This window comes from Heteronotia binoei, chromosome 16, assembly GCF_032191835.1.
Source record: "Heteronotia binoei isolate CCM8104 ecotype False Entrance Well chromosome 16, APGP_CSIRO_Hbin_v1, whole genome shotgun sequence".
Lineage (NCBI taxonomy): Eukaryota > Metazoa > Chordata > Lepidosauria > Squamata > Gekkonidae > Heteronotia > Heteronotia binoei.
In genome coordinates, this window is record NC_083238.1 from 652,400 (window position 1) to 677,428 (window position 25,029).

General features: G+C 47.7%; 1 protein-coding gene across 1 annotated transcript in view; it reads left to right on the forward strand.

The window, feature by feature from the left end:
* Window positions 1-25,029, forward strand: part of MGAT5 (alpha-1,6-mannosylglycoprotein 6-beta-N-acetylglucosaminyltransferase) — a 480,616-nt gene that overhangs the window by 341,771 nt on the left and 113,816 nt on the right. Inside the window, exon 12 of the mRNA XM_060256988.1 lies at window positions 8,714-8,863. Within this exon, the coding sequence (XP_060112971.1) occupies window positions 8,714-8,863 (150 nt within the window). The remainder of the gene's footprint in view (window positions 1-8,713; window positions 8,864-25,029) is intronic.

Below are 25,029 nucleotides of genomic sequence, written 5' to 3' on the forward strand. Positions count from 1 at the left end.
TCCCAGGTAGTCAAGTTCCGTTTGGTGGAATTCGCACTTGGACAACTTTACGTATAACTTGTGCTCCTACAGGGTGGAGAGCACCTTCCTCACCAGCTGTACGTGGGAGGTTAGATCTTTCGAATAGATAATGATGTCATCCAGGTACACCACCACCCCCTTGTACAGGTACTCTCTTAGCACTTCATTGATAAAGTTCATGAACACTCCCGGGGGCCCCTGGAGTCCGAAGGGCATTACTAGGTATTCGAACTGGCCCATCGGCATGTTGAACGCCGTCTTCCACTCATCCCCCTCTTTGATTCTAACTTGGAAGTAGGCGTCCCTTAGGTCCAGCTTGGTGAAGATGGACCGTTCCGACACTGTGCTTACTAAGTCTCTGATTAGGAGGATGGGGTAGCCGTTGGACATGGAAATCCCATTTATCCCACGAGAGTCAGTGCAAAGCCTAAGGCTTCCGTCCTTCTTTTTTCCGAAACAGGACGGGCGTGGCGTGGGGTGCGGTTGCCGGACTAATGAAACCTCTTTTTAAGTTCATGTCAATGAATTTTCGCAATTCCGCCTTTTCCACCCACCTCATGGAATACAGTTTGGCCTTTGGTAGTTGTTGGCCTGGGATCAGTTCGATGGCGCAGTCGGTACTGCAGTGGGGGGGCAGTTCATTGGCTTCCTTCTCGCTAAATACTTTGCATAAGTCCCGGTACTCCCTTGGGATCGATCGGATTTCTTCTACCGATATGCAATTTTTTCATTCTTTGGAGGTGGGTTCGACCCCCATTTTCCTAGCCAGTGGTGGTGCTCGCACCGTTTGTCGGTGAAGTCTATGGTTTGAGCTCCCCACTTTATGTCCGGCTGGTGTTTGGCTAGCCAGCCCACCCCTAGCATCACATTGAAGGAGGAGGAAGGGGCAATGACAAAAACTTCTACCTCCCAGTGTTCTTCTATCCCTACTGGCAGGCCCTGGGTCTCTTCCATGCATGGCTCCCCCCGCATTATGGACCCATCCATCTGTTCGAATTGGATCAGGTGGGGTAGGGGGGTTCGAGACAGTCCAAGGGCATCCACCAGACATGGGGTGATAATTTCCCGTGTGCACCCGGAGTCAATTAGGGCTCAGGTGTGCATGAATCGCTTGAGTTTTGGGTTCAATAAAGTCAAGGGAACAAAGAACAGGGCCCCAGTTATTCTCACCCGTAATGGTGCCGTTAGATCCACGACCTGCCTCCCGGCACCCTTCAGTGCAGATCGCTCTTGTTTCCCACCGGCTCTGGCTCCCACGATTCCTCGCTTAGGTCATCTACAATTATAGTTTCCTCATCAAGCACCATCGCGGTTGCAGCGCTGCCCCGACTGGGCTCCTAGGACTTCCCCAGCATCTTTTTCAGTCCCGCTGCCATCGGCTTCGTGTTAAGGGGGGGGGGCTCGAGGTTTCTCTGGGCAGTTTGCCGCCAGGTGCCCCGGGTCGCCACAACAGAAGCATTTTCGGCCCGTGGTGGGTTTTTGGGGTCCTCCCTTGGGCTGGCACCTTCTTGGCTTCGGTCTTTGTGCCCGACCGAGCCTCAGGTCCCCCCTTTCCCCCTTGCTGCTGTTGCTGTTGCAGGGCTATGCGCTTCATGTTCGTTTCGACTTCCCCTGCCAGCTGCATCCACCCCACCAGCGTGGTGGGACGGGCTTGGTGGAAAGCCCAATCCAGGAGGCTAGCGTTGAAGCCTCGTTGGTACGTCTCGATCTTCATCATCTCTTTCCAACTCCGGACCTTCGCGCAGTGAGCCCTGAAGTCCACCGTGTACTCCCTTACCGACTTTGACCCTTGTTGCATATCGCGTAGTGCGGTAAGGGCCCGAGTCTCTTGGAGGGGGTCTTCATACTGGAGAAGCATGGCCTGTAGGAAACCCTCAACGCTGGTTAGCTCAGGGCCATGGCTCTCATACAGGCTCACATACCATCTCCTGGCCTCCCCCTTCAGCTTCGAGCCCAGATAGTCCACCCAGCTGGGCTCGTCAGGGAAAGTGTTCCTCCAATAGTGCATGTAACTGTTGGCTTGTATGGTGAAGTATTCCACTTCTGGATCGCCACTGAAAGTGACATCCAATTTTCAGTTCCACCCGAACTCCCGGGGCCTGGGGGGTGGTAGTCCCAGCGGTCTCAGAACTGCGGGGGGCCCCGGCTGGTCAGGCACCGCGGGCAGCGCCGGCGGGTCCTGAGGTGCCACTGAGGCATCTGACGTGGCCGGTCCCGACGGCGGCAGGGCCGGTGTTGCAGGTGCTGTTGGCTGCCTTCGTTCGAAGTCGCGGAGCGGCAATCGGTCGATCTGCCTCTGCACCTCACTGGCCATGAGAGTGGTGTTGGCGTGAGTCTCGTCCCTGAGGTCTTTGGCCATGGCTCTCATTTTCTTCCTCATCTTTTCCATGATGTCTGTTTCTTTTGGAGGGCTTCCATTCTCCGCCTCTGAGTCGGTCCCTCGGCCGCGCTCCTTGTCCGACCCGACTTGATCTCGTTCATCATCGTCCCAGCCCGAGTTGCCCTCGTCCCCGGGGTTCCCACTTTTCCCGCCTTGGGTCGGCCAGGTGAGGAGGGTCTCGTGGCGCGCCGGGGCCTCGTCCATCAGGGTGGTGGAGGTTCGCGGTTGCCACTTCTGGGGGGTGATGAACAGTGTCTGGACGTGTAGCAAAGATCCAAGCCCTCCGGCTCTCCGGGCCCCGGTGATGTGCCAGGGGGGAGTCTACACTTTATCCAAAGGTTCAGCAGGTTCTCTGTTATCCGGAACTTTTTCAGCCATCCGGCTTAAAAGTGGCCGGTTCAGATAAGCCTTAACAAGGGGATCAGTCCCAAAATGTCAGGCAATAAGGTTTCAAAGCAACCAGACCATGAATTGATACAAAGTTAGGCTTTATTTGATACTCCATATGCACTAGAACAAAGAAATTGGGACTGATACAGTGTAACAGTGCAAGGCATACTTAAGAAGGCTACATCAAAGATTTCTAAACAAAAGCCACAATTCTAAACATTGCTGAGTTGAGGTGTGAAGGTTCACACGGTCCCTCTCTCTTATCTTATTCCTACGGTTTGTCTTTCGGAAATGGCCAAGAGGCTCGTCCTTGGAGGCACTTTATCTTCAAAGGGGAATTCTTGCTTTTGTTAGTATTGGGGGGGGGGAGAAGTTCACATAAAGCACTGGCAACAATCTACAACATTTTACTTTGATATGCAAGGTCTTTCTTATGGTTAGTAACAGTGGTTCAATATGGCAGCACTTAAGCTAAGCATTTTATTTGAGGAAGAGTTAGATTGCCTGACAATTCTGTTTTCCCCTTTTCCCCATTTCCCTTTCCCCCCTTATGTATCCCTATTGAAAATACATTATAAAAATTTAGTATCACAAATTCCTGGAAAGTCAATTTATTAGCTGAAAGAATTTTGAACACTGCTGCTCTATGAAGACTTAATAATGCCTTCAGCTGTGTGTTGCATTCATGGGTGGTGTTGGTCTCTCATACTGCTCCCTGGTTAGAACTGAAGATTTCTAAACATGAATCTGTCCTTGAAAGAATTCCCACTCCCCATCTGCAACTCTCTTCAGGTTCAAAGTTCTCACATCTGGTTACTTACAGAACAAGTTTCAATAAATGTAGATTCCCTTCCTTTCTATTTAAGACTGTAGTAAGAATGTCCTCTTTGAAGATAAGACCTCCTGGGGCTTGTTCCCAGGCCGAGCCAGGCCTCAACCCAGGATGTGCTAGTCGCAATATAGATAAGGAACCCAGCGTGTGAATTTCACACGTGAATGTAGGATTGTTTATAGAACCTTTGATGTGCCATTTTAAAACATGTATTCTAGTGCTACAAAGTATCAGTTCCAGTCTTCAGCTCGAATGAGCCACATGGATTATCAAGAAACCTAACTTTGATTCAAAATCCAAGGACTGGTTATTTTGAAATCTCATGCTTGACAATTACTTCTTTGTGATCTTTTTTTAAACCCTGTACTAACATGCTTAATAATGGCATCATATGTGAGCTGGTTTGGTGTAGCTGTTAAGAGCAGTGGATTCTAACCTGGAGATCCAGGTTTTCAATCCCTCACTCCTCCACTTGAAACCAACTGGGTGACTTTGTCACAGTTCTCTCACAGTTCTCTCAGCCCAAAAAAATAAACCTAACTTGCTGCAAAAAGAGCTAGAGTTTCAGGCTGCTAGACAGATCTTTGGATCTCCTAGCTATACTGTACCCCCTACCATACAGTAATTAATTTGGTGGCATTATAAAGCTTCTCAGATACTTTATAATGCTTCTAGGTTCTCTACAGGTATTTATGTTGTTGTGAGCCTCAAAGTGCCACACACTGTCTTTCCTCTTCTAAACCAGAAGCTGTCATGGACTACAACTAGGGTTGCCAATCCCCAGGTGGGGGCAGGGGATCCTCCCCCACTTCAGGATCATCAGAAAGTGGGGGAGGGGAGGGAAATGTCTGCTGGGCACTCCATTATTTCCTATGGAGACCAATTACCATAGGGAATAATGGAGAATTGATCCTCAGTTATCTGGGGCTCTCTCTGGGAGGGCTGTTTTTTGAGATAGAGCACCAAATTTGCAGTTTAGTGTCCAGTACCTCTCCTCAAACACCTTCCAAGTTTCAAAAGGATTTGAGATAGAGCACCAAATTTGCAGCTTAGTGTCCAGTACCTCTCCTCAAACACCTTCCAAGTTTCAAAAGGATTGGACCATGGGGTCCAATTCTATGGGCCCCCAAAGGTGCCCCTATTCTTCACTATTTCCAGTGGAGGGAAGGCATTTAAAAGGTGTGTAGTCCCTTTAAATGTGATGGCCAGAACTCCCTTTGGAGTTCAATTATGCTTGTCACACCCTTGCTCCTGGCTCCACCCCCAAAGTCCCCAGATATTTCTTGAATTGGACTTGGCAACCCTAACTGCAACACATGTTCAGGTTGTTTTGTCAATTAATGTTTTCAGCTCTCTCACACAGCATAATGTAGATTGAAGTCTGATGTCTCATATCCTCTATAAGAATTTATGAATGCTGAATGTGTATTTGGCTATTTAGTTTTAAAGAGGTGGCAGGAAAAAGAACACCTTGGATAGCATAATAAAAAAAATCATGAAATTGAGACATAACTGCCCCCTTTTTGCTGGGAGCTTTCATTGATATTTACAGCATGTGTAATCTGACTTTATTTATAGCACAAGCTGCAAGGTGATCTTTTCATTGTTTTATAGGTGTACTTTATGGCTTTGTCTGTTTTCACTTTTAAGCATAATTTATAGGCATTATTGTATCCCAGTAAACTGCACTGCAGCTTATTAATTCACCTTTGCAGTGTTACAAGAAATTAAAAGGACAGTTTTGATTGCTTGTTTTGGGGAGGCTGTGGTACATTTAACACTTGCTAACCTCCACATCATTTCCTCTATAGAAATCCAAGCTCCCTATAGTTGCTGTTAGCCATAGATGAACAAAACTATGGAGTATACAATAAATGCAACTTTGTTTCAAAGAATCAAGCTTGCTTATTTTGGGAGCTTCAATGAACCTTTGCTGACAAAGCCTAACAACAAGTGTGAGGGTTGGGGAGGGGGTGGCATACGATTTCAATAGATCCAGATGAGCAGCTGTGTTGGTCTGCAATAGAACAAAGTAGGAGTCCAGTAGCATGAGATTTCAAAATAACCAGTCCTTGGATTTTGAAACAAAGTTAGGTTTATTGATAATCCATGTGGCTCATTCGAGCTGAAGATTGGAACTGATACTTTGTAGCACTAGAATACATGCTTTAAAATGGCACATCAAAGGTTCTATAAACAATTCTACATTCACATGTGAAATTCACATGCTGGGTCCCTTATCTATATTGCGACTAGCACTTCCTGGGTTCAGGCCTGGCTGGGCCTGGGAACAAGTCCCAGGAGGTCTTATCTTCAAAGAGGACATTCCTGCATCTGTTAGTAGAAGTGAAAGAAGAAAGGTGGGGGCTGCTACTTTGATGTGCCCACAGTTAATTCTGGGTTAGTAACAACTCTAAAATCTGAATTCTATAATATAAAAGTAACAATTCTCAAATCTGGCTTCTACAATATAAAATTATACAATGTTTGACAATAGTTGCAGCTGATGACAGTGATCGGCAGGAAGCTTGGTCCACCCTACTGATCACAGATGTCTGTCTTAATACTGCTCAAATACTATCTGGTTCAGATCATATCGTGATGCTAGGCAGCTGATTTCTTGAATGTTTGGCTTGAATGCTTACAACTCATGCCTGTTCGAAGGTAGCTGTTCTCCTTGTCAGCACAATGTGACTGACTTTCATGCATGTGCATTGTTACACAGTCCCTTCTCTTTATCCACTTCTCTTCACAGCCAAAACACAGAATTAAATCTATCATCAAACATATGTATTGTTGGGAAATTAATTGGTCCTTTGAAATCCTATCATTCATTGTTAATTTCTGTTTTCCATACAGCAGTAATCCAAAGAAATTGGATTAAGAGGTGTTTTGCACATGCACAGTTCTTTCCCTGGTTTTCATGTATTTTAAATTAATTTTTTTTAAAAAAAAACTGAGTAGATGTACCCAAAAAAAGAAAAAACAACTGAGGACAAAACTTTTGAACTGTAGTTATATCAGTGGCTTAATATTTACAGCATGCCATCAATTATTAAAATTACGTTTGATTTCCTAATATATACATACATATGTACTTTATATATAAGACATACCAGTTCTCAACAGTTTATTATGGTTTAGTATAATAACCCATGCAGGCAGGAAAATAGAGACTTGGGTGTATGTAGATTTGGTTGTCAGTTGCTGAGAGCACCAGAGGCCACATTTCTTTAAATGAGCAGTTTCCAATCACCTGGTTGGAAGTCGAATGATAAAATTAAAGACACTGTTCTGATTAGGGCAAAACCTGCCTTCAGCCCTTGACCACAGGAATCCTGTATGAGGATGCTCTGTGTATGTGTGTGTGCATGTGTCTCTGTGCATCTGTATGTATAGATGTGGAATTCCAGGAGAACCCTGAATCCTCCAAAGATCCTTGTAGTACAAAAACTTTTGCTCCACATATAGATGCATGTGCACAGTCACACACACCATCATGACTTTTTGTAAAACAAAAGAGGTATAGATTCCATGAAAAAAAATCCTGTACCCTTTTTGTTTTGCAACTTCCAAATGAGTTCAGAAATTGGCTATGTGTGTCTCATAGAGACATTTGGAAGCTGTTCCTTCATCTTGTTTCTGAAGGGGTGTTTAATGCTGAAATTGTTACTATCAAATGTTCCTATGAAAGCTAAATGTTTTTGTCCTAAAGTTTAAGGAAGTATATGCCAAACTGAAATATTCTGTGATGTGACGATTTAGCATGGTCAAACTATCATCTCTAGAGATCCCTGCACTTATATTCAGGATAGTAAACTCCAACTGCATGCTCTTACTTGAAAGTACAGCTGGTGTGCCCCTATTTTAAAGCGTAAAAGATGGATGTTTTAGACTGTGTTCTAGACTGCCAAGATTTTTTAAAAGAAGTTTTTTTTAAGTTTCCCATAAAAATTAGACAAACAACTGTAAATGCTTTCTCACCAGTTTTGACACAAACAGGGAATAGTGTGCAGCAGTTGCATGTGATGGCACTGAGGAATGCAGTCATTGTTCGGGTGGTGCTGAAGACAAAGGGAGCATTTACTGCCTAACTATGAAACCAGACTTTGAGGTTACTGACCAGCACATTTGATCAGCAGCTTTCATGCAATATGTTCCAAGGTCTACTTAGTGCTTCACAATTCATTTTTGAATGTTAGAAAAGAGAAAGGCAGGTTAATATTAAAAAAATTCCGCAGCCAAAACATCAGTGGCTCTATATTTCTCTTAACTCCTATGAGTAAACAAAGCTTATTACTTAAATTTAAGATCCCCATCTAAAATTATTCAAGGGTGAAATATAAAACACTGGAGTGTGAGCAACATTAAAGCACTGCCATTGCGCCACAGTATACTCTTAGGGAACTTCCTGATTTCCAGTTTGTGCATGGGAAGATGAGATGAAGAGAAGGAGAGAAGATAGTGGGAGAGAATACCAGTACAGGGAGAGTGAATCTAGGTCAGATGTACAGGCCCCAAATTTAGCACAGTTTTGTTTAAACAGTACTGCAGATAATATAGAAAATTGTGTCTCAGAAGTCTATTTTGCTCAGTATTAAAATAGTTCATGTATTTTCCCCCACAAACTTTTAAAGAATTAGCTTAGTAACCTAATAATTAATCAAATGCTGCTCATGAGAATTTATCTGTTCTCTTGATTTCACTTCGTTGCAATTATTGGCCATTTTTCTGATAACTTCTGCTTGAGACTACAGTTAAATTGACAGCTTTGTAGACTAAATGCAAGTTTGTTACAGATCTATATCTTTTTTAGTCATGGGTCCCAGTCACTGTTGTGTTATTGAACGATTGTGTCTGGGCCACTGATTATACTCCAACTTGCACTATGAGCCCGCCCTCCTTTGTATATTGTACTGTGTTATGTTGCTGTTTTAATTGTATTTTACTGGTTTTATTGTATTGTATTTGCTTGGTTTTATTTGAGTGCAATCCGCCCTGAGCCCTCCTGGGAAAGGGCGGAATATAAATTAACCAAATAAATAAAATAAATATAGGTCTCACATTGACTGTCTTGTACTTTATTCTAGGATAAGAAGTCTTATTTGGATATCATTCACACATATACAGAAGTCCATGGAACTGTTCACGGGACAAGTACTGTCTACATGCCCACCTATGTGAAGAATCATGGCATCCTCAGTGGACGGGATTTACAGTTCCTGCTCAGAGAGACCAAAGTAGGCAAACTTCAAAACCTCGAAACAGATTTGAGGAGATAACCTTTAGAGATTTCAAAAATGTACCATTTCGCACTTTGTGATTGTTGCAGCAGCATCCCTTAGTATATTCCACCTGTCTGTGTCCAGACTTCTGACTTTCATTATTCACTGTGTCAAGTTGCACTTCAGGCCAGCCATAACCTTAAAATGTTAGCTTTTCTTCTTAAGAAATTCAAACTTGAAATCAAAGTTTGTTTTTTATTGAGAAGCAGGGGAGGCAGGGTTGTAGCTCAATCTTGGAATGGAATACTGGTTTGAAATAGACAATGTTAGCAAACTTTTACTTTGCTTGGCTATGTGTGATGTTCCTTTATAAAATGAATGATTCAGAGGCAGGGCCAGCCTTCCTGCTAAGTGAACTAGGCCATGGCCTAGCGCGCCAATAGCCCAGAGGTGCAGAATCATGCACCAGCACCACCCACATGACTGCCTCAGTCCTGGAGGCTGGAGGAGCAGTGCAGCATGGCTCAGGGTGGCAGGAGGAGGATACTGGTGGAGGTGGCTGACCAGGTCAACAGGCAGGCCCCTCAGGGGCGGCGTGGTGCCAAAGCAGCTCTGCCTGGCTGCAAAAGACTGACCAAGGGGGGCCCAGAGTGGGGTGCCCGTCCACCAGCTGCACATGAAGCAACTTGACTCCCCCTGCCCTGGGAGAGGGGGGATGGTGGAGGGCGTGTGTGCTCAGCAGCAGGCACTAGGGACTCTCCCCCCCCCTCATCTGCCCCATCCACTCATCTCCTCCTTCTTGTTCAGCCAGGAGGAAGGGAGTAGCCAGTGAAGGTTGAAAAGCCACACCCTTCCAAGTGCCAAGGAAGGGGGGCAGTGGAGGGAGTCCTGGCTCCGGTTGCATGTGCATAGCTTCTTTGTGTGGCATGGCTGGGGCTGGGAGATTGGAGCCCGGTGCTGGGCAAGCAGGCAAAGGCTTCCTTCATTCTTTCTCTCCTCTGTGAGTGCCCACCTCTCTTCTTGCAATACAGGACACTTCTCGCTCTCTCCACCCCACCCCCTTCACCTGTACTTCCTTCCCCACACCACTCACCTGCCGCCACTCTCCCTCAGGCCTCCCCACCTCTGCCGTCTTGCTCATCCCTCCTTCCTTCTCCTGCTCCCTTCTCCCTCCCACCCCCAGTCCAGGAAGCTGGGCTTCTCCATCTAGCTCCACTTAGTGCAGCCTCAACAGTTTGTTCAACGTGGGTCCCTCTCTAAATCCAGGTAACTTGGGAAAGGTGGATCTATGGCAGGGGAGGAGGGAAAACCCTCTCTGAACTTCAAGCAGAACCTCTCTCTCTCTCTCTCCCGCACCCCATTTGGGACCCCGCCCCCCGCCCTGCCATCAGGGCAGCATCATCAGGTGTTCTCCTGGCTGCTTGGGAGTCACATCTTGGTCTGAAGCTCTTCCCCTTCAACAACCAGGTTGACGCCTCGTTTTCCTCTGACCCACCCACCCCACCCATGGCTGGGCTCTATCTGTCTCTTCTGCATCCCCTCCCTGCTTTGCACAGCTGCTTGCCTGCCCCTCTAGCACTGGCCACGTCTGGGGTCTGCAAGAACAGCTGGATGGGGTGGGGGTTTGTCGGAATCCCTGAAGCAGCAAGACTTGGCTTGCAAATGGCAAGTGGAGGGTGGATTAACTCAGCTCCTGTTGACTGTAACCCTCTCCCTCCGTAAGCTGGCTCCCTGGCTCCATTCTGGGTCTTTTACCTGCCAGGGTGGAGGGAGGCACTCTCTCTCTCTCTCTCTCAGACCTGATCTCCCCACCCTCCATTTCATCAGTCTTGCAGGAGTTCATTATAATTAGGAACTTCTCCCCTCTGCAGGACATGATCCAGTTCCACAGAATGGATTTCCTCCCCACAAAGGAAGCCCTCAAATCCTCTCATTTCCCCACTTGTTCCCATGGAGAAGCCCACTTAGCTTGGAGAAACATCGACTGCGGGGTGACATGATAGAGGTTTACAAGATTATGCATGGGATGGAGAAAGTGGAGAAAGAAGTAATTTCTCCCTTTCTCACAATACAAGAACTTGTAGGCATTCAATGAAATTGCTGAGCAGTCAGGTTAGAACGGATAAAAGGCAGTACTTCTTCACCCAAAGGGTGGTTAGCATGTGGAATTCACTGTCACAGGAGGTGGTGGTGGCTACAAGCATAGACAGCTTCAAGAGGGGATTGGATAAAAATAAGGAGCAGAGGTCCATCAGCAGTAATTAGCCACAGCATTTTATTGGAACTATCTGGGGCAGTGATGCTCTGTATTCTTGGTGCAGGGGTGGGGGGGGGCAAAGTGGAAGGGCTTCTAGCCCCACTTGGGAACCTTCTGATGGCATTTGGGTTTTGTTTGTTTTTTGCCACTGTGTGACACAGAGTGTTGGACTGGATGGGCCATTGGCCTGATCCAACATGGCTTCTCTTACGTTCTTAGAGTCACAGATGGATGTCCAAAAAAGAGTTCATTCTGTATTATTAGACAGTTCCTCTAATCACAGCAAAGACAGGTTAATGGAGCAATACAAATTCTGGAAATGACAAATTTATAGCAGTAGTCTATTTTCAGAAGCCATCCATAACTTCTGCTCATGACCCCACTGAATCTGGAGCTTCCAGCTAGTCCAGGAAGAGAAGGGCAGGAATCTGAGTAGCAGCCAGGCAACAAAGCTAAAAATGGACCTGAGGTGCAAATTTCGACTCCACTGCCCCTGAGATTGTGGAGAAAGCCATACAGAGGCTGAACACCAAACACCGCCTGTCGAAGGAGAAGGGCTGACAGAAGCCACTCAATTTGTTTCTGCAAAGTGAAGCAAAGAATCTCACCCCAATTTCTGTAGCTGATGATCGTTGCCAACTTTCAGTTATGCCTGGAGATCTCCAGACTATAGAGATCAGTTGCCCTGGGAAAAAAGGCTTCTTTGGGAGGAAAATCTATAGCATTTTACCCCACTGAAGTCCCTCCCTTCCTCAAGTTCCACCCTGAAATATCCAGGTATTTCCAAACCCAGAGTTGGCAACCTTTGGGCATGCAGTACTGGAGGAAGGTAGTAATATTCTCCTCCTCACATGGCAGGATGATTTCCCTTTCCCAAAACAATAAAATAGAAATATAGAAGAAACCAATTGTGAGGAAAGGGGGAAAAGAGTGCAGGCCCGAGAAGACCAGCCTTTGTCCATCTTCGCCCCCTGCAATGGGGCCTTTGACTACAGGAAACATTTTTCCACAGGTAGTATCCTGGGGCAGGAAGGGTTAACTGATGAGCACTCTGTGCGTATGCACCTGGAAATCATGTCAACCTCTGGTGACTGACCTCTACCATGGGCCTGGAGGATATCCAGAAAGGGGGATGAATAGAGCCTGCCCTCCCAACTTTGTTATTTCAAGGAGGTCTCCCATCCAAATACTTGCCAGGGTTGGCCCTGCTCAGCTTCCAAGATCTGACAAGATCAGGCTTGCCTGGGCTATCCAGGTCAGGGAGTAATTTCAAATTTTGTGCTTTTAATTTCCCCCACATTTCATTTGTTTTTGAAAAGTGGTTATCTGTGCAGGCGTAGGGCGTGTGTGTCAGAAGTTAGCCTTGCCTAGGGTTCCAGATATAGGGTGGCCAGACCGTCCCGGTCTCCCGGGACTTTCCCGGTTCTGGCCACCCAATCCCGGCTCCCGGGCTGCCTATACCGGGACCATTACAAAGTCCCGGTATAGCCAGCGGGGAGCCGGTGGGCCGCGCGCGCGCGGGCGGGGAAGGCGGGGAGTGAGGCAGCCAGCGTCCCTGCGCGTGCGCACAGCGGTGTGCGCACGCGCAGGAACGCTGGCTGCCTCACTCCCCGCCTTCCCCGCCTGCGCGCGGGGTCCGGAGAGGCTGGCGCTGGTCCCTGGAGGCCTCCAGAGGCCAGCGCCGGCAGCGGAGAGGCCGGCGCTGGTCCCTGGAGGCCTCCAGAGGCCAGCGCCGGCAGCGTGGAGAGGCCGGCGCTGCTCCCTGGAGGCCTCCAGAGGCCAGCGCCGGCAGCGGAGAGGCCGGCGCTGGTCCCTGGAGGCCTCCAGAGGCCAGCGCCGGCAGCGTGGAGAGGCCGGCGCTGCTCCCTGGAGGCCTCCAGAGGCCAGCACCGGCAGCGTGGAGAGGCCTCCGCTGGTCCCTGGAGGCCTCCAGAGGCCAGCGGAGGCTTCGTGGAGAGGCCTGCGCTGGTCCCTGGAGGCCTCCAGAGACCAGCGGAGGCAGCGTGGAGAGGCCTGCGCTGGTCCCTGGAGGCCTCCAGAGGCCAGCGGAGACAGCGTGGAGAGGCCTGCGCTGGTCCCTGGAGGCCTCCAGAGGCCAGCGGAGGCATCGTGGAGAGGCCTGCGCTGGTCCCTGGAGGCCTCCAGAGGCCAGCGGAGGCTTCGTGGAGAGGCCTGCGCTGGTCCCTGGAGGCCTCCAGAGGCCAGCGGAGGCAGCGTGGAGAGGCCTCCGCTGGTCCCTGGAGGCCTCCAGAGGCCAGCGGAGGCAGCGTGGAGAGGCCTCCGCTGGTCCCTGGAGGCCTCCAGAGGCCAGCGGAGGCAGCGTGGAGAGGCCTCCGCTGGTCCCTGGAGGCCTCCAGAGGCCAGCGGAGGCAGCGTGGAGAGGCCTCCGCTGGTCCCTGGAGGCCTCCAGAGGCCAGCGGAGGCATCGTGGAGAGGCCTCCGCTGGTCCCTGGAGGCCTCCAGAGGCCAGCGGAGGCATCGTGGAGAGGCCTCCGCTGGTCCCTGGAGGCCTCCAGAGGCCAGCGGAGGCTTCGTGGAGAGGCCTCCGCTGGTCCCTGGAGGCCTCCAGAGGCCAGCGGAGGCTTCATGGAGAGGCCTGCGCTGGTCCGTGGAGGCCTCCAGAGACCAGCGGAGGCAGCGTGGAGAGGCCAGCGCCGGTCCCTGGATGCCTCCAGAGACCAGCGCCGGCCTCTCCGGCCTCCGCAGCCGCCGCCAGCCCCGCCAGCAGCCCGGAGGAGAGGCCGCCACCGCCCTGGATCCAGGTAAGCCAAAAGCGGGGGGGGGGGGGCAACTGGCGGGGGGGGCGGCTGGCGGGGGGGCGGCTGGCCTTCTTTCCTTCCTTCCCTCCCTCCCTCCCTCCTTCCTTTCTTCCCTCCTTCCTCCCTCCCTCCTTCCCTCCCTCCTCCCTTCCTTCCTTCCTTTCTTCCTTCCCTCCTTCCCTCCTCCCTCCCTCCCTCCCTCCCTCCCTCCCTTCCTTCCTTCCTTCCTTCCTTCCTTCCTTCCTTCCTTCCTTCCTTCCTTCCTTCCTTCCTTCCTTCCTTCCTTCCCTCCCTCCCTCCCTCCCTCCTCCCTTCCTTCCCTCCCTCCCTCCCTCCCTCCCTTCTTCCTTTCTTTCTTTCTTTCTTTCTTTCTTTTCTTTCTTTCTTTCTTTCTTTCTTTCTTTCTTTCTTTCTTTCTTTCTTTCTTTCTTTCTTTCTTTCTTTCTTTCTTTCTTTCTTTCTTTCTTTCTTTCTTTCTTTCTTTCTTTCTTTCTTTCTTTCCTCTTCCCTCCCTCCCTTCCCTCCTTTCTTCCTTCCTTTCTTCCTTCCCTCCCTTCCTTCCCTCCCTCCCTCCTCCCTTCCTGACTGAATGGGCCACAGGCCTGATCCAACAGGGCTTCTCTTATTTTCTTATGTGACACAGTGTGTTGGACTGGATGGGCCACTGGCCTGATCCAACAGGGCTTCTCTTATGTTCTTATGTGACACAGTGTGTTGGACTGGATGGGCCACTGGCCTGATCCAACAGGGCTTCTCTTATGTTCTTATGTGACGCAGAGTGTTGGACTGGATGGGCCACTGGCCTGATCCAACAGGGCTTCTCTTATGTTCTTATGTGACAATACTGACTTTGGTGGACCCAAGCACTGATTCAGTGTAAGGGAGCTTTGTGTTTGTGACTGGAGTGGACAATACTGACTTTGGCGGACCCAAGCACTGATTCAGTGTAAGGGAGCTTTGTGTTTGTGACTGGAGTGGACAATACTGACTTTGGTGGACCCAAGCACTGATTCAGTGTAAGGGAGCTTTGTGTTTGTGACTGGAGTGGACAATACTGACTTTGGTGGACCCAAGCACTGATTCAGTGTAAGGGAGCTTTGTGTTTGTGACTGGAGTAGACAATACTGACTTTGGTGGACCCAAGCACTGATTCAGTGTAAGGGAGCTTTGTGTTTGTGTCTTCTGGTGCAATTTTGTTCTCAGATCCTGTATTTACTTCATCAGTATATGGGATAAGGCACTTTCTCAACTGTGCTGCATAATGCAGCCTATTTATTTTGTCCTGTTTGCTCTGTTGGCTCTATCTGCGCCACCTTCATCACTTTCGGGGTGTGGATCCCCCAGTGGGGTGGTCTCGTGACTCCCTCCGCCGGCTGTTTCTGATAGCCCTGCGCCCCCTTTTTCATTTGATATGTGTCCCGTGCGGATGCCACCCTCCTGCCGGGAGATGCCGCAAAATGAGCCCCCTTGAGGCTTATGGTGGCAGGGCTCGGGGGAAGCGAGCTAGACTGCTGTTCTTTTGAGGGGTCATAGAGTGTTTCGAGCCCGTCCCTGTGGCATCGGTCCCATCGTTGTGGGGCCCAGGGGGCCGGCGCAGCGGCACGCTGAAGCAGCCTGTCGGTCACTTCCGGGTTCCTGTCCTGCATCTCGACCTGTGACAGGCTGCTTCGGCGTGCTGCTGCGCCGGCCCCCTGGGTCCCACAATGATGGGACCGATGCCACAGGGACGGGCTCGAAACACTCTATAACCCCTCAAAAGAACAGCAGTCTAGCTTGCTTCCCCCGAGCCCTGCCGCCATAAGCCTCAAGGGGGCTCATTTTGCGGCATCTCCTGGCGGGAGGGTGGCACCCGCACGGGACACATATCAAATGAAAGAGGGGGCGCAGGGCTATCAGAAGCAGCCGGTGGAGGGAGTCGCGAGACCACCCCACTGGGGGATCCACACCCCAAAAGTGATGAAGGTGGCGCAGATAGAGCCAACAGAGCAAACAGGACAAAATAAATAGGCTGCATTATGCAGCACAGTTGAGAAAGTGCCTTATCCCATATACTGATGAAGTATATACAGGATTTGAGAACAAAATTGTTTCCGGCGGTGATATTTGGGGGATTTTTGGGGATGTCACAGGAAGTGCTGTGAAGTCACTTCCTGTTTCCGGCAGTGGCATTTGGGGGAAATGATGTCATTTGGGGGGGAGTGATGTCACAGGAAGTGATGTCACTTCCCGTTTCCAGCAGGTGACGCGGGGGAAATGATGTCACAGGAAGTGGTGTCACTTCCTGTTTCCGGCGGTGGCATGACGTCACCGGAAGTGACGTCACTTCCTGTTTCCGAGGACGCGCGTGCTTCGCGCGCTGCGCACCCCTACCTTCCACCCCCCCAAAGGTGTCCCTGGCTGGCCTTCAGACATTATGGTCACCCTATATAGTAGGGCCAACCCTGTCCAGAGGTGCAAGCACACCGTCTAAAAGTTGTGGAGATTCATTTTCTTGCATCGCTGGTACCATTTTTCCTCATGCTGTTCATAGAATGTGGGAATATATGCCCATTTCACTTACAAGATTAGATATTATATGGGTATTAATCTGTATGCCTGAACCCAGTTTGTACAGTTTTCCATCCTTTACAACATGGGAGGAAAAATAACATGAATTCACTCTATACATGCTTGATAGTACATAAAACTACCTTGTATCACCATGGGTAGGAATCCATCTTTCCCTACCACTTTTTTCAGATTACTGACCTGGTGACAGCATATATTGTCCTTTAACTCTCCCAAGCTGAATAATTTAGTCCTCAAGCTGTTTGAAGACAAATTGCCTTCTGGACATATGTGGTTATTTATTTATTTATTTACATTAGACTTTTATCCCGCCCTCTCTGCAAGCAGACTCGGGGCGGCTTACAACAGTCATTTACACGATTTAAAACAATAAGTCAATAAAATCTATAAAACATTAATACAATTAAAATTTAAAAATTATTCCACGGTGCTGTACCATTACTATGTTGGCGGTTCTGCTTTTCAGACGGTTGGTCACTGGGAACTCTAGCTGATGTCAGGTGTCAGCTCTCTCTCAGTTTAAGCATCGAAGGCCTGTCGAAACAATTCGGTCTTACAGGCCCTGCGGAATGTAGGAAGGTCCCGCAGGGCCCTTATGGCCTCCAGGACAGCATTCCATAACTCTGGTGCTGCCACCGAGAAGGCCCTGGTTGTGTCAAACGCAACCTGGCCTCCTTTGGTCCAGGGGTGGACAGCAGATTTTTTGTCCCTGAATGCAGTGCTCTCTGCGGGATATATGGGGAAAGGCGGTCCCGCAGATAAACAGGTCCCTGACCATAAAGGGCTTTAAAGGTCAATACCAACACCTTGAAACGGATTCGGAACACAATAGGTAGCCAGTGCAGCTCTTTCAGCACTGGCTGAATGTGCTCCCATCGAGGGAGCCTCATTAACAGCCGTGCCGCAGCATTCTGCACTAACTGTAGTTGCCGAGTCAGCGTCAAGGGTAGCCCCATGTAGAGAGCATTACAGTGATCTATTCTTGAGGTGACCGTAGCATGGATCACCATTGCTAAGTCATTGTGCTCCAGAAAAGGAGCCAGCTGCCGCACCCGCCGAAGATGAAAAAAGGCAGATCTACCTGGGCCTCCATTGTAAGGGAGGACTCAAGGAGCACGCCCAACCTCTTGACCTTAAGGGCTGGTATCAATGGCACCCCGTCTAGAGCCGGCAGCTGGACCCCCTCCCCTTGGACCACCCCGGCTCAGATAGAGAACCTCCGTCTTCGTTGGATTCAATTGCAGCCGACTCAGCCTGAGCCAGGTCCAGATTTTCCAGGGTACAGTTGGACTGGCCACCCATCCATAGATAGAGTGGGTGTCGTCTGTGTATTGGTGACAACCCAGTCCATACCTCCTGACAATCTGGGCAAGTGGGCACATATAGATGTTAAATAACATCGGGGACAGAACCGCACCTTGAGGCACACCACATGTGAGTGAGTGCCTCTGGGATGACTCCTCCCCTGTCACCACCTTTTGTCCCCGATCTTGGAGAAAGGAGGTCAACCACTGTAAGGCGGACCCCTGAATCCCCATATATGAGACCAATATACTCATAGACCACCTCTCTCACTGAAACTTAACGGGTATTACATAGTGACCAATTCCCCACTAGCCTTGCCCTGGTCTTACGCTCCTTTTCTCTGTGGGGCTTCCATCCAATTTTGCACAAGCTGCCACAAGGTTGCAACTCTGCCTCTTTCCCGTGGCAAGCAAGAGCCTCTGAAAACTTGTTTCTGCTTACCGTGGGAAAGAGGTGGAGTGAGTTGCAGCCCTGTGTGTGAAATCAGACGGAAGCTTGTGTGAAATCAGACGGAAGTGCCATGGAGAAAAGGAGCATGAGACTGGTACAAGGCTAGTGGGGAATTGGTCACTGTCAGACAATGTAATCCGTCAGGCTTCCCCCCCCCCCCCCCGAATACTCTCCTGAGTTATGCAAAAAACCTAAAGACCAACAATAAAAATTTCTTCAAATATATTAGAAGTAGGAAACCAGCCAGGGAGGCAGTGGGGCCCTTGGATGACCATGGGGTAAAAGGATTACTGAAGGAGGATAGGGAAATGGCTGAGAAGCTGAATGAATTTTTTGCCTCCGTCTTCACTGTGGAAGATGAGAACTTTTTGCCCGCTCCAGAACCACTAATTTTGGAAGGGGTGTTGAAAGACCTGAGTCAGATTGAGGTGACAAAAGAGGAGGTCCTACAACTGATGGACGAATTAAAAAATAAGTCACCGGGTCCGGATGGCATACATCCGAGAGTTCTGAAAGAACTCAAAGTTGAACTTGTGGATCTTCTGACAAAAATCTTTAATCTTTCCTTGAAATCTGCCTCCATTCCTGAGGACTGGAAGGTAGCAAATGTCACCCCCATCTTTAAAAAGGGTTCCAGAGGAGATCCAGGAAATTACAGGCCTGTCAGTCTGACTTCAATACTGGGAAAGTTGGTAGAAAGCATTATCAAGGACAGAATGAGTAGGCACATTGATGAACACGGGTTATTGAGGAAGACTCAGCATGGGTTCTGTAAGGGAAGATCTTGCCTCACTAACCTGTTACATTTCTTTGAGGGGGTGAACAAACATGTGGACAAAGGAGACCCGATAGATGTTGTTTACCTTGACTTCCAGGAAGCTTTTGATAAAGTTCCTCATCAAAGGCTCCTTAGAAAGCTTGAGAGTCATGGAGAAAAAGGACAGGTACTATTGTGGCTCAAACACTGGCTGAGTAATAGGAAGCAGATAGTGAGTATAAATGGGCAGTCTTCGCAGTGGAGGACGGTAAGCAGTGGAGTGCTGCAGGGCTCGGTACTGGGCCCCATGCTCTTTAACTTGTTCATAAATGATTTAGAGTTGGGAGTGAGCAGTGAAGTGGCCAAGTTTGCGGATGACACTAAATTGTTCAGGGTGGTGAGAACCAGAGAGGATTGTGAGGAACTCCAAAGGGATCTGTTGAGGCTGGGTGAGTGGGCGTCAACGTGGCCGATGCCAAGAATCCCAGCTACAAATACAAGTTGATGGGGTGTGAACTGGCAGAGACTGACCAAGAGAGAGATCTTGGGGTCATGGTAGATAACTCACTGAAAATGTCAAGACAGTGTGCGTTTGCAATAAAAAAGACCAACACCATGCTGGGAATTATTAGGAAGGGAATTGAAAACAAATCAGCCAGTATCATAATGCCCCTGTATAAATCGATGGTGCGGTCTCATTTGGAGTACTGTGTGCAGTTCTGGTCGCCGCACCTCAAAAAGGATATTATAGCATTGGAGAAAGTCCAGAAAAGGGCAAGTAGAATGTTTAAAGGGCTGGAACACTTTCCCTATGAAGAAAGGTTGAAACGCTTGGGACTCTTTAGCTTGGAGAAACGTCGACTGCGGGGTGACAAGATAATGCATGGGATGGAGAAAGTAGAGAAAGAAGTACTTTTCTCCCTTTCTCACATTACAAGAACTCGTTGGCATTCGATGAAATTGCTGAGCAGACAAGTTAAAACGGATAAAAGGAAGTACGGTACTTCTTCACCCAAAGGGTGATTAACATGTGGAATTCACTGCCACAGGAGGTGGTGGTGGCCACAAGCATAGCCACCTTCAAGAGGGGTTTAGATAAAAATATGGAGCAGAGGTCCATCGGTGGTTATTAGCCACAGTGTATGTGTGTGTGTGTGTGTGTGTATGTGTATGTATATATATATATATATATATATATATATATATATATATATATATATATATATATATATATATATATAAATTTTTGCCACCGTGTGACACAGAGTGTTGGACTGGATGGGCCATTGGCCTGATCTAACATGGCTTCTCTTATGTTCTTATGTACTCAACAAACAGTCTGTATTATTTCAAAAGGTTCAATTTATTAAGAATTTCAGGTAAGATGTGCCTCAGACCGGGGTCTGAGTCAGAACTGCCATACAGTGATAAATCAAGCAATAATTTAGGTTTAGCAAAAGGCACAGTTAGCAATTACACCTCCCCCCCTCCAACTTTTCTCAAGTATTTCTTTGGAACTTTGGTTTTGGTTCTCATTAGTCCCAAAGTTGCGGTTTTGATTCAATGTGTTACTAAGCAAAGGCCTTCAGCCATAATATGCAGCCTGGCTAGCAGGTGTGCAGAGCATGAGAAAAGACAGGTTGCTTACCTGTAACTGTAGATCTTCGAGTGGTCATCTGTGCATTCACACTCATGGGATAGTGCGCTTGCGCCGATCCCCGAATTGGTATCTAAAAAGCCCGGGATTTTTCCGCGCTCGGTGCCAATGGGCATGCGCAGGCGTCCCAGTGCGCATGCTCACCGGCACCAGCGCAGGGATCCCGCCAGTTCCTTCCTGACCGCTGGAAGCTCCTTACTGGAGGGAGACTGTCAGCAGTGGGGAAGGAGGGCGGGTAGTGTGAATGCACAGATGACCACTCGAAGATCTACAGTTACAGGTAAGCAACCTGTCTATCTTCTTCGTGGTCTCTGTGCCTCACACTCATGGGAGACTAGCAAGCAAAGCATACCTGGAGGCAGGAAGACGGTCAACCTGAAGAAACAGCTTGCAGCACCGCAGCTCCCAACCGAGTCCTCTGCTGAGCATGCACGTCCAGCGCATAGTGCTTCATGAAGGCATGCGGAAAAGACCAGGTAGCCACCTTGCAGACATCGGAAAGGGACACACCCTTCAGGAATGCCACCGACGTGGCCATCACCCTTGTGGAGTGTCCACGAACAGGTCCAGGTAAAGGCTTCTTTGCCAACAAATAACAAAGTTTAATCGTCTCAGTAAGCCACTTGGAAAGTCTCTGAGACGAAATCTTGGACCCTAACTTGGGGGCAGAGTAGGAGACAAAAAGCTGGTTGTCCTTACGAAAACCCCATGAACGATTCAAATAAAACAGGAGGGCACACTTAACATCTAACGCATGCAACCTACGTTCCTCATCCAAGGAAGGGCTAGGGTAAAACGTGGGTAACCAAACTTCTAAGTTAAGGTGGAATTGGGAAACCACCTTGGGGAGAAAAGTGATGTCCGGAGCCAGGGAGACCCCTGATTCCCTAAAGGCAAGGTAGGGGTAGTCACAGCGCATCGCCGTGATCTCCCCCGCACGACGTGCTGAGGTAATGGCAACCAAAAATGCAGTCTTCCAAGACAAAAGTTGTAAGGAACATGTTGCCATAGGCTCAAAGGGACGACGAGTCAACTTGTCCAGAACCAGAGTCAAGTCCCACAACTGTGGGGGGGATCTAGAGGGGGGGCGGGTGAAGACGAAACAGTCCCTTCATGAACCTCTTGGAATGAGGGTGAGCGAAAACAGAGTAACCCTCTACTGAACCATGGAAAGCAGAGATAGCTGCCAAAAAGACCTTGATGGAGGAGAATACCAGCCCCTCATCCACCAAGGCTAAAAGAAAATAAAAAATTGCCGAAAGCCCAACAGAGTCAGGCGGCGTAGGAGAGCCAGCCACAAAGTTACTAAATTTCTTCCACTTCCTCTCGTAAGAGGCACGAGTGGAAGGCTTCCTGCTGCCTTGGATGACTTGCTGGACCCTGGTGGAAAAACCTAGTGGTCGATGAACCACGCTGTCAACTTCAGGTGAGGCACGTTGTGGTGGAGTACGTGCCCGCCCTGGGCCGACAACAGGTCCGGAATGAATGAATGAACTTTATTACAGTCATAGACCAATATAAAAACTACAACACATCATATAAAACCCTCCTAAAATACCTAAGATAGTATAAAATACCCTCCTAAAAAAACATAAAATACTTGAACATTTCCCCACCTATACAATCCAAGATAACTAAAATATAATTTAACCGATTTTAAAATTCAAGTCAGTTCCAATTTATATAAATCCTTTAAATCAGAGTATATAAAAACATTTATAAACTAAAATTCCAAGAGGTCATACAAGACATGCAGTTTCTTGTTTCTTAGTATGGAACTTCACAAGATAATGGCAAAATTTGGCTATCTGTCTAGAGAGAGTTGGACTTGCATCCACCAAAAGTTTCTCCAAACATGCCTCATCCGCGTCTGCCATTGGTTTAACTACAAACGGGGAAACAAACCTATTCCTCTGTACTTGGTGGAAAGGGCATCGAAAAAACATATGGGTCATCGACTCCACCTCTCCCATAGCACAAGGACAGCGTCGGTCTTCATACGGGACTTTTCTATATTTCCCTTCTAGCACCTTTGAGGGCATGGCTGCACATCGAGCCAACGTAAAGGCTCTTCTGTGGGCTGGTACCTCCAAATAAAAAAAGTACTTGGCCGTCCTCATAACATATTTGGTCTCAGTAGATGCTAAAAAAGAGGGGGCCTGTTCTAGATCCCTTTGTCTCTCTATATCGCAGATTCTTTGTTTGATAATACTTTTTGCTTTGGCATAGCTCTGCGCCAAGAGGTTTTCAAGTGAGAATCCTATACTTTCTAAGTTGCTTCTGACCAATTGCAGCCACCTTGGCCTATAGGGGTCTTGAGTTATTAAAGGGAAGAGGCCTTTTTTGTTTTTATGGATCCTTAGCCATTGATATGCCGAAGATAACATAATTCTGGCCTCAATTCTCATTTGCCCAGTTTCTAAACGCAAAAGGGCATTTGACACACCTGGCGGAAGCTGCAAAACGTTACGAAGAAATTTAGATTGCACTTTCTCGAGAGCCTTCAGTTTTTTAGCCGAAATGCCCAGGTTAATACCATAGAGCAATTGTGTTAACACTTTGTATTGGAACAGTTTCAGTGCTGCCGGAACATAGAAGGCCCCCTTAGAGCGAAAAAATCTCAGGATAGCGTACATTGTTTTCTCAGCTTTCTCCACCCTCATATTACAATGTTCAGTATAGGCACCTGTATTCTGAATTACCATTCCCAAATAAGTAAATTTTGTTACTTGTTCTATTTTTTTCCCTTTCATAGTCCAATACCTCTTCTTGGCTTTTTTGCCAAATGCCATCACTTTTGTTTTTTCAAAGTTTATTACCAACCGTTCATTTTCGCAGTACTTAACAAAGCTGTCTAATGCTCTCCGCAACCCAATAGGTGTTCTAGATAACAGTACCACATCGTCTGCATATAGCAGTACTGAAAGATGGCGAAGAGCCAGCTTTGGGGGGTGAAATTTAGTATCAGTCATATGTTCCACCATATCACTGATATAGTAGTTAAATAGGATGGGGGCCAAAAGGCAACCCTGTCTTACACCCTTCTGAGTTTTTATTGGTTCTGTAAGTAATCCCTGCATATTACATCTCACTCTAAGAAATGATTCTTCATGGAGTCCACGAATAAGAAATAGCAGCCTTTTATCAATATTAGAAGCCGCTAGTTTTTGCCACAATCGTTGCCTTGAAATGGAATCAAATGCTGCCTTTAAATCAATAAAAGCAGCATATAGAGCAGTTGTACCTTTGGCAGAGTACTTCCCAATTAACTGTTGCAATATCAGGCAGTGCTCGATTGTCGACCTTTCTTTCCTAAATCCAGCCTGTTCTAGGGGAATAATTTCTTCTTGTTCCATCCATATTTCTAGTTTTTCTAAAAGATGTCTTGTATAGATCTTACTTATTATATTTAAAAGACTTATGGGCCTATAATTGGCGGGATTATTTCGATTGCCTTTTTTAAAAATAGGGACAACTATAGCTGTCCCCCACTGCTTTGGGATTCGGCCTGTTTGATCAACATAAGTGAAAAAAGATGCCAGAAATTGTGCCCACCAATTTACATTCTCTTTAAGCATCTCAGCTGGTATGCCATCTATACCTGGAGCCTTCCTATTTTCCAGTTGCATTATATGGGCTTTTATTTCTTGCGTACTAACTGGTGGCCACTGAGGGAAGTTCTCTATGTTACCTGGAAAAGAGGGTTGGACATTGTCATCATATAAATTCTGGAAGAAAACAGTCCATGTTTCCGCCGGAATATACATGTCCAGGGGAGAGGCTATCTTAAACCCCCCAATCTTTGTTAATTTCCAAAAAAGCGCAGAATTTTTTAGTTTTACAGCCTGTATAAGTTCCTCCCATAGTTTCCGAGTATACTCTTTCTTCTTCCTTTGAATAATGCCTTTATAGGTTTTTTTATGGCTCACTAGGGCACTTTGTGTCTCTACCCTTTTTTCTATGCTACTCCTCATAGCAAGATAATACAAACGATTTAGTTCTTTTTTTGCTTGGACACATTCAGAATCAAACCAACGTTTTGTTTTCCTATAATGCTGATGTAATCTATTCCCTGCTGGCACAGTCATAATAGAGTAAATCTCCTGGATTATATCTTGGTAAACTATTAACGGGTCTTGGTTTTCCTCTAAAGCTGTGAACACTAACACATGCTTCTGCAAATTTTCTGGAGTTAAGATTTCTTTCACTTTTTTATCCAATTCCCCACCCCACCTTACTCTTTTCCCCATAATTCCTATCCTTGTTGTATAACATACCTCATTTTGGTTAGGATTTAATGGGAGAGCTATCTGCAGACATAGAGGTAGATGGTCACCCTCCAAGTATGGGAGTACTTGGAAATTTTTAATCAGAGGTAATAGAGAATTGCATACCAACATATAATCAATAGTGCTCATTCTATTCCCA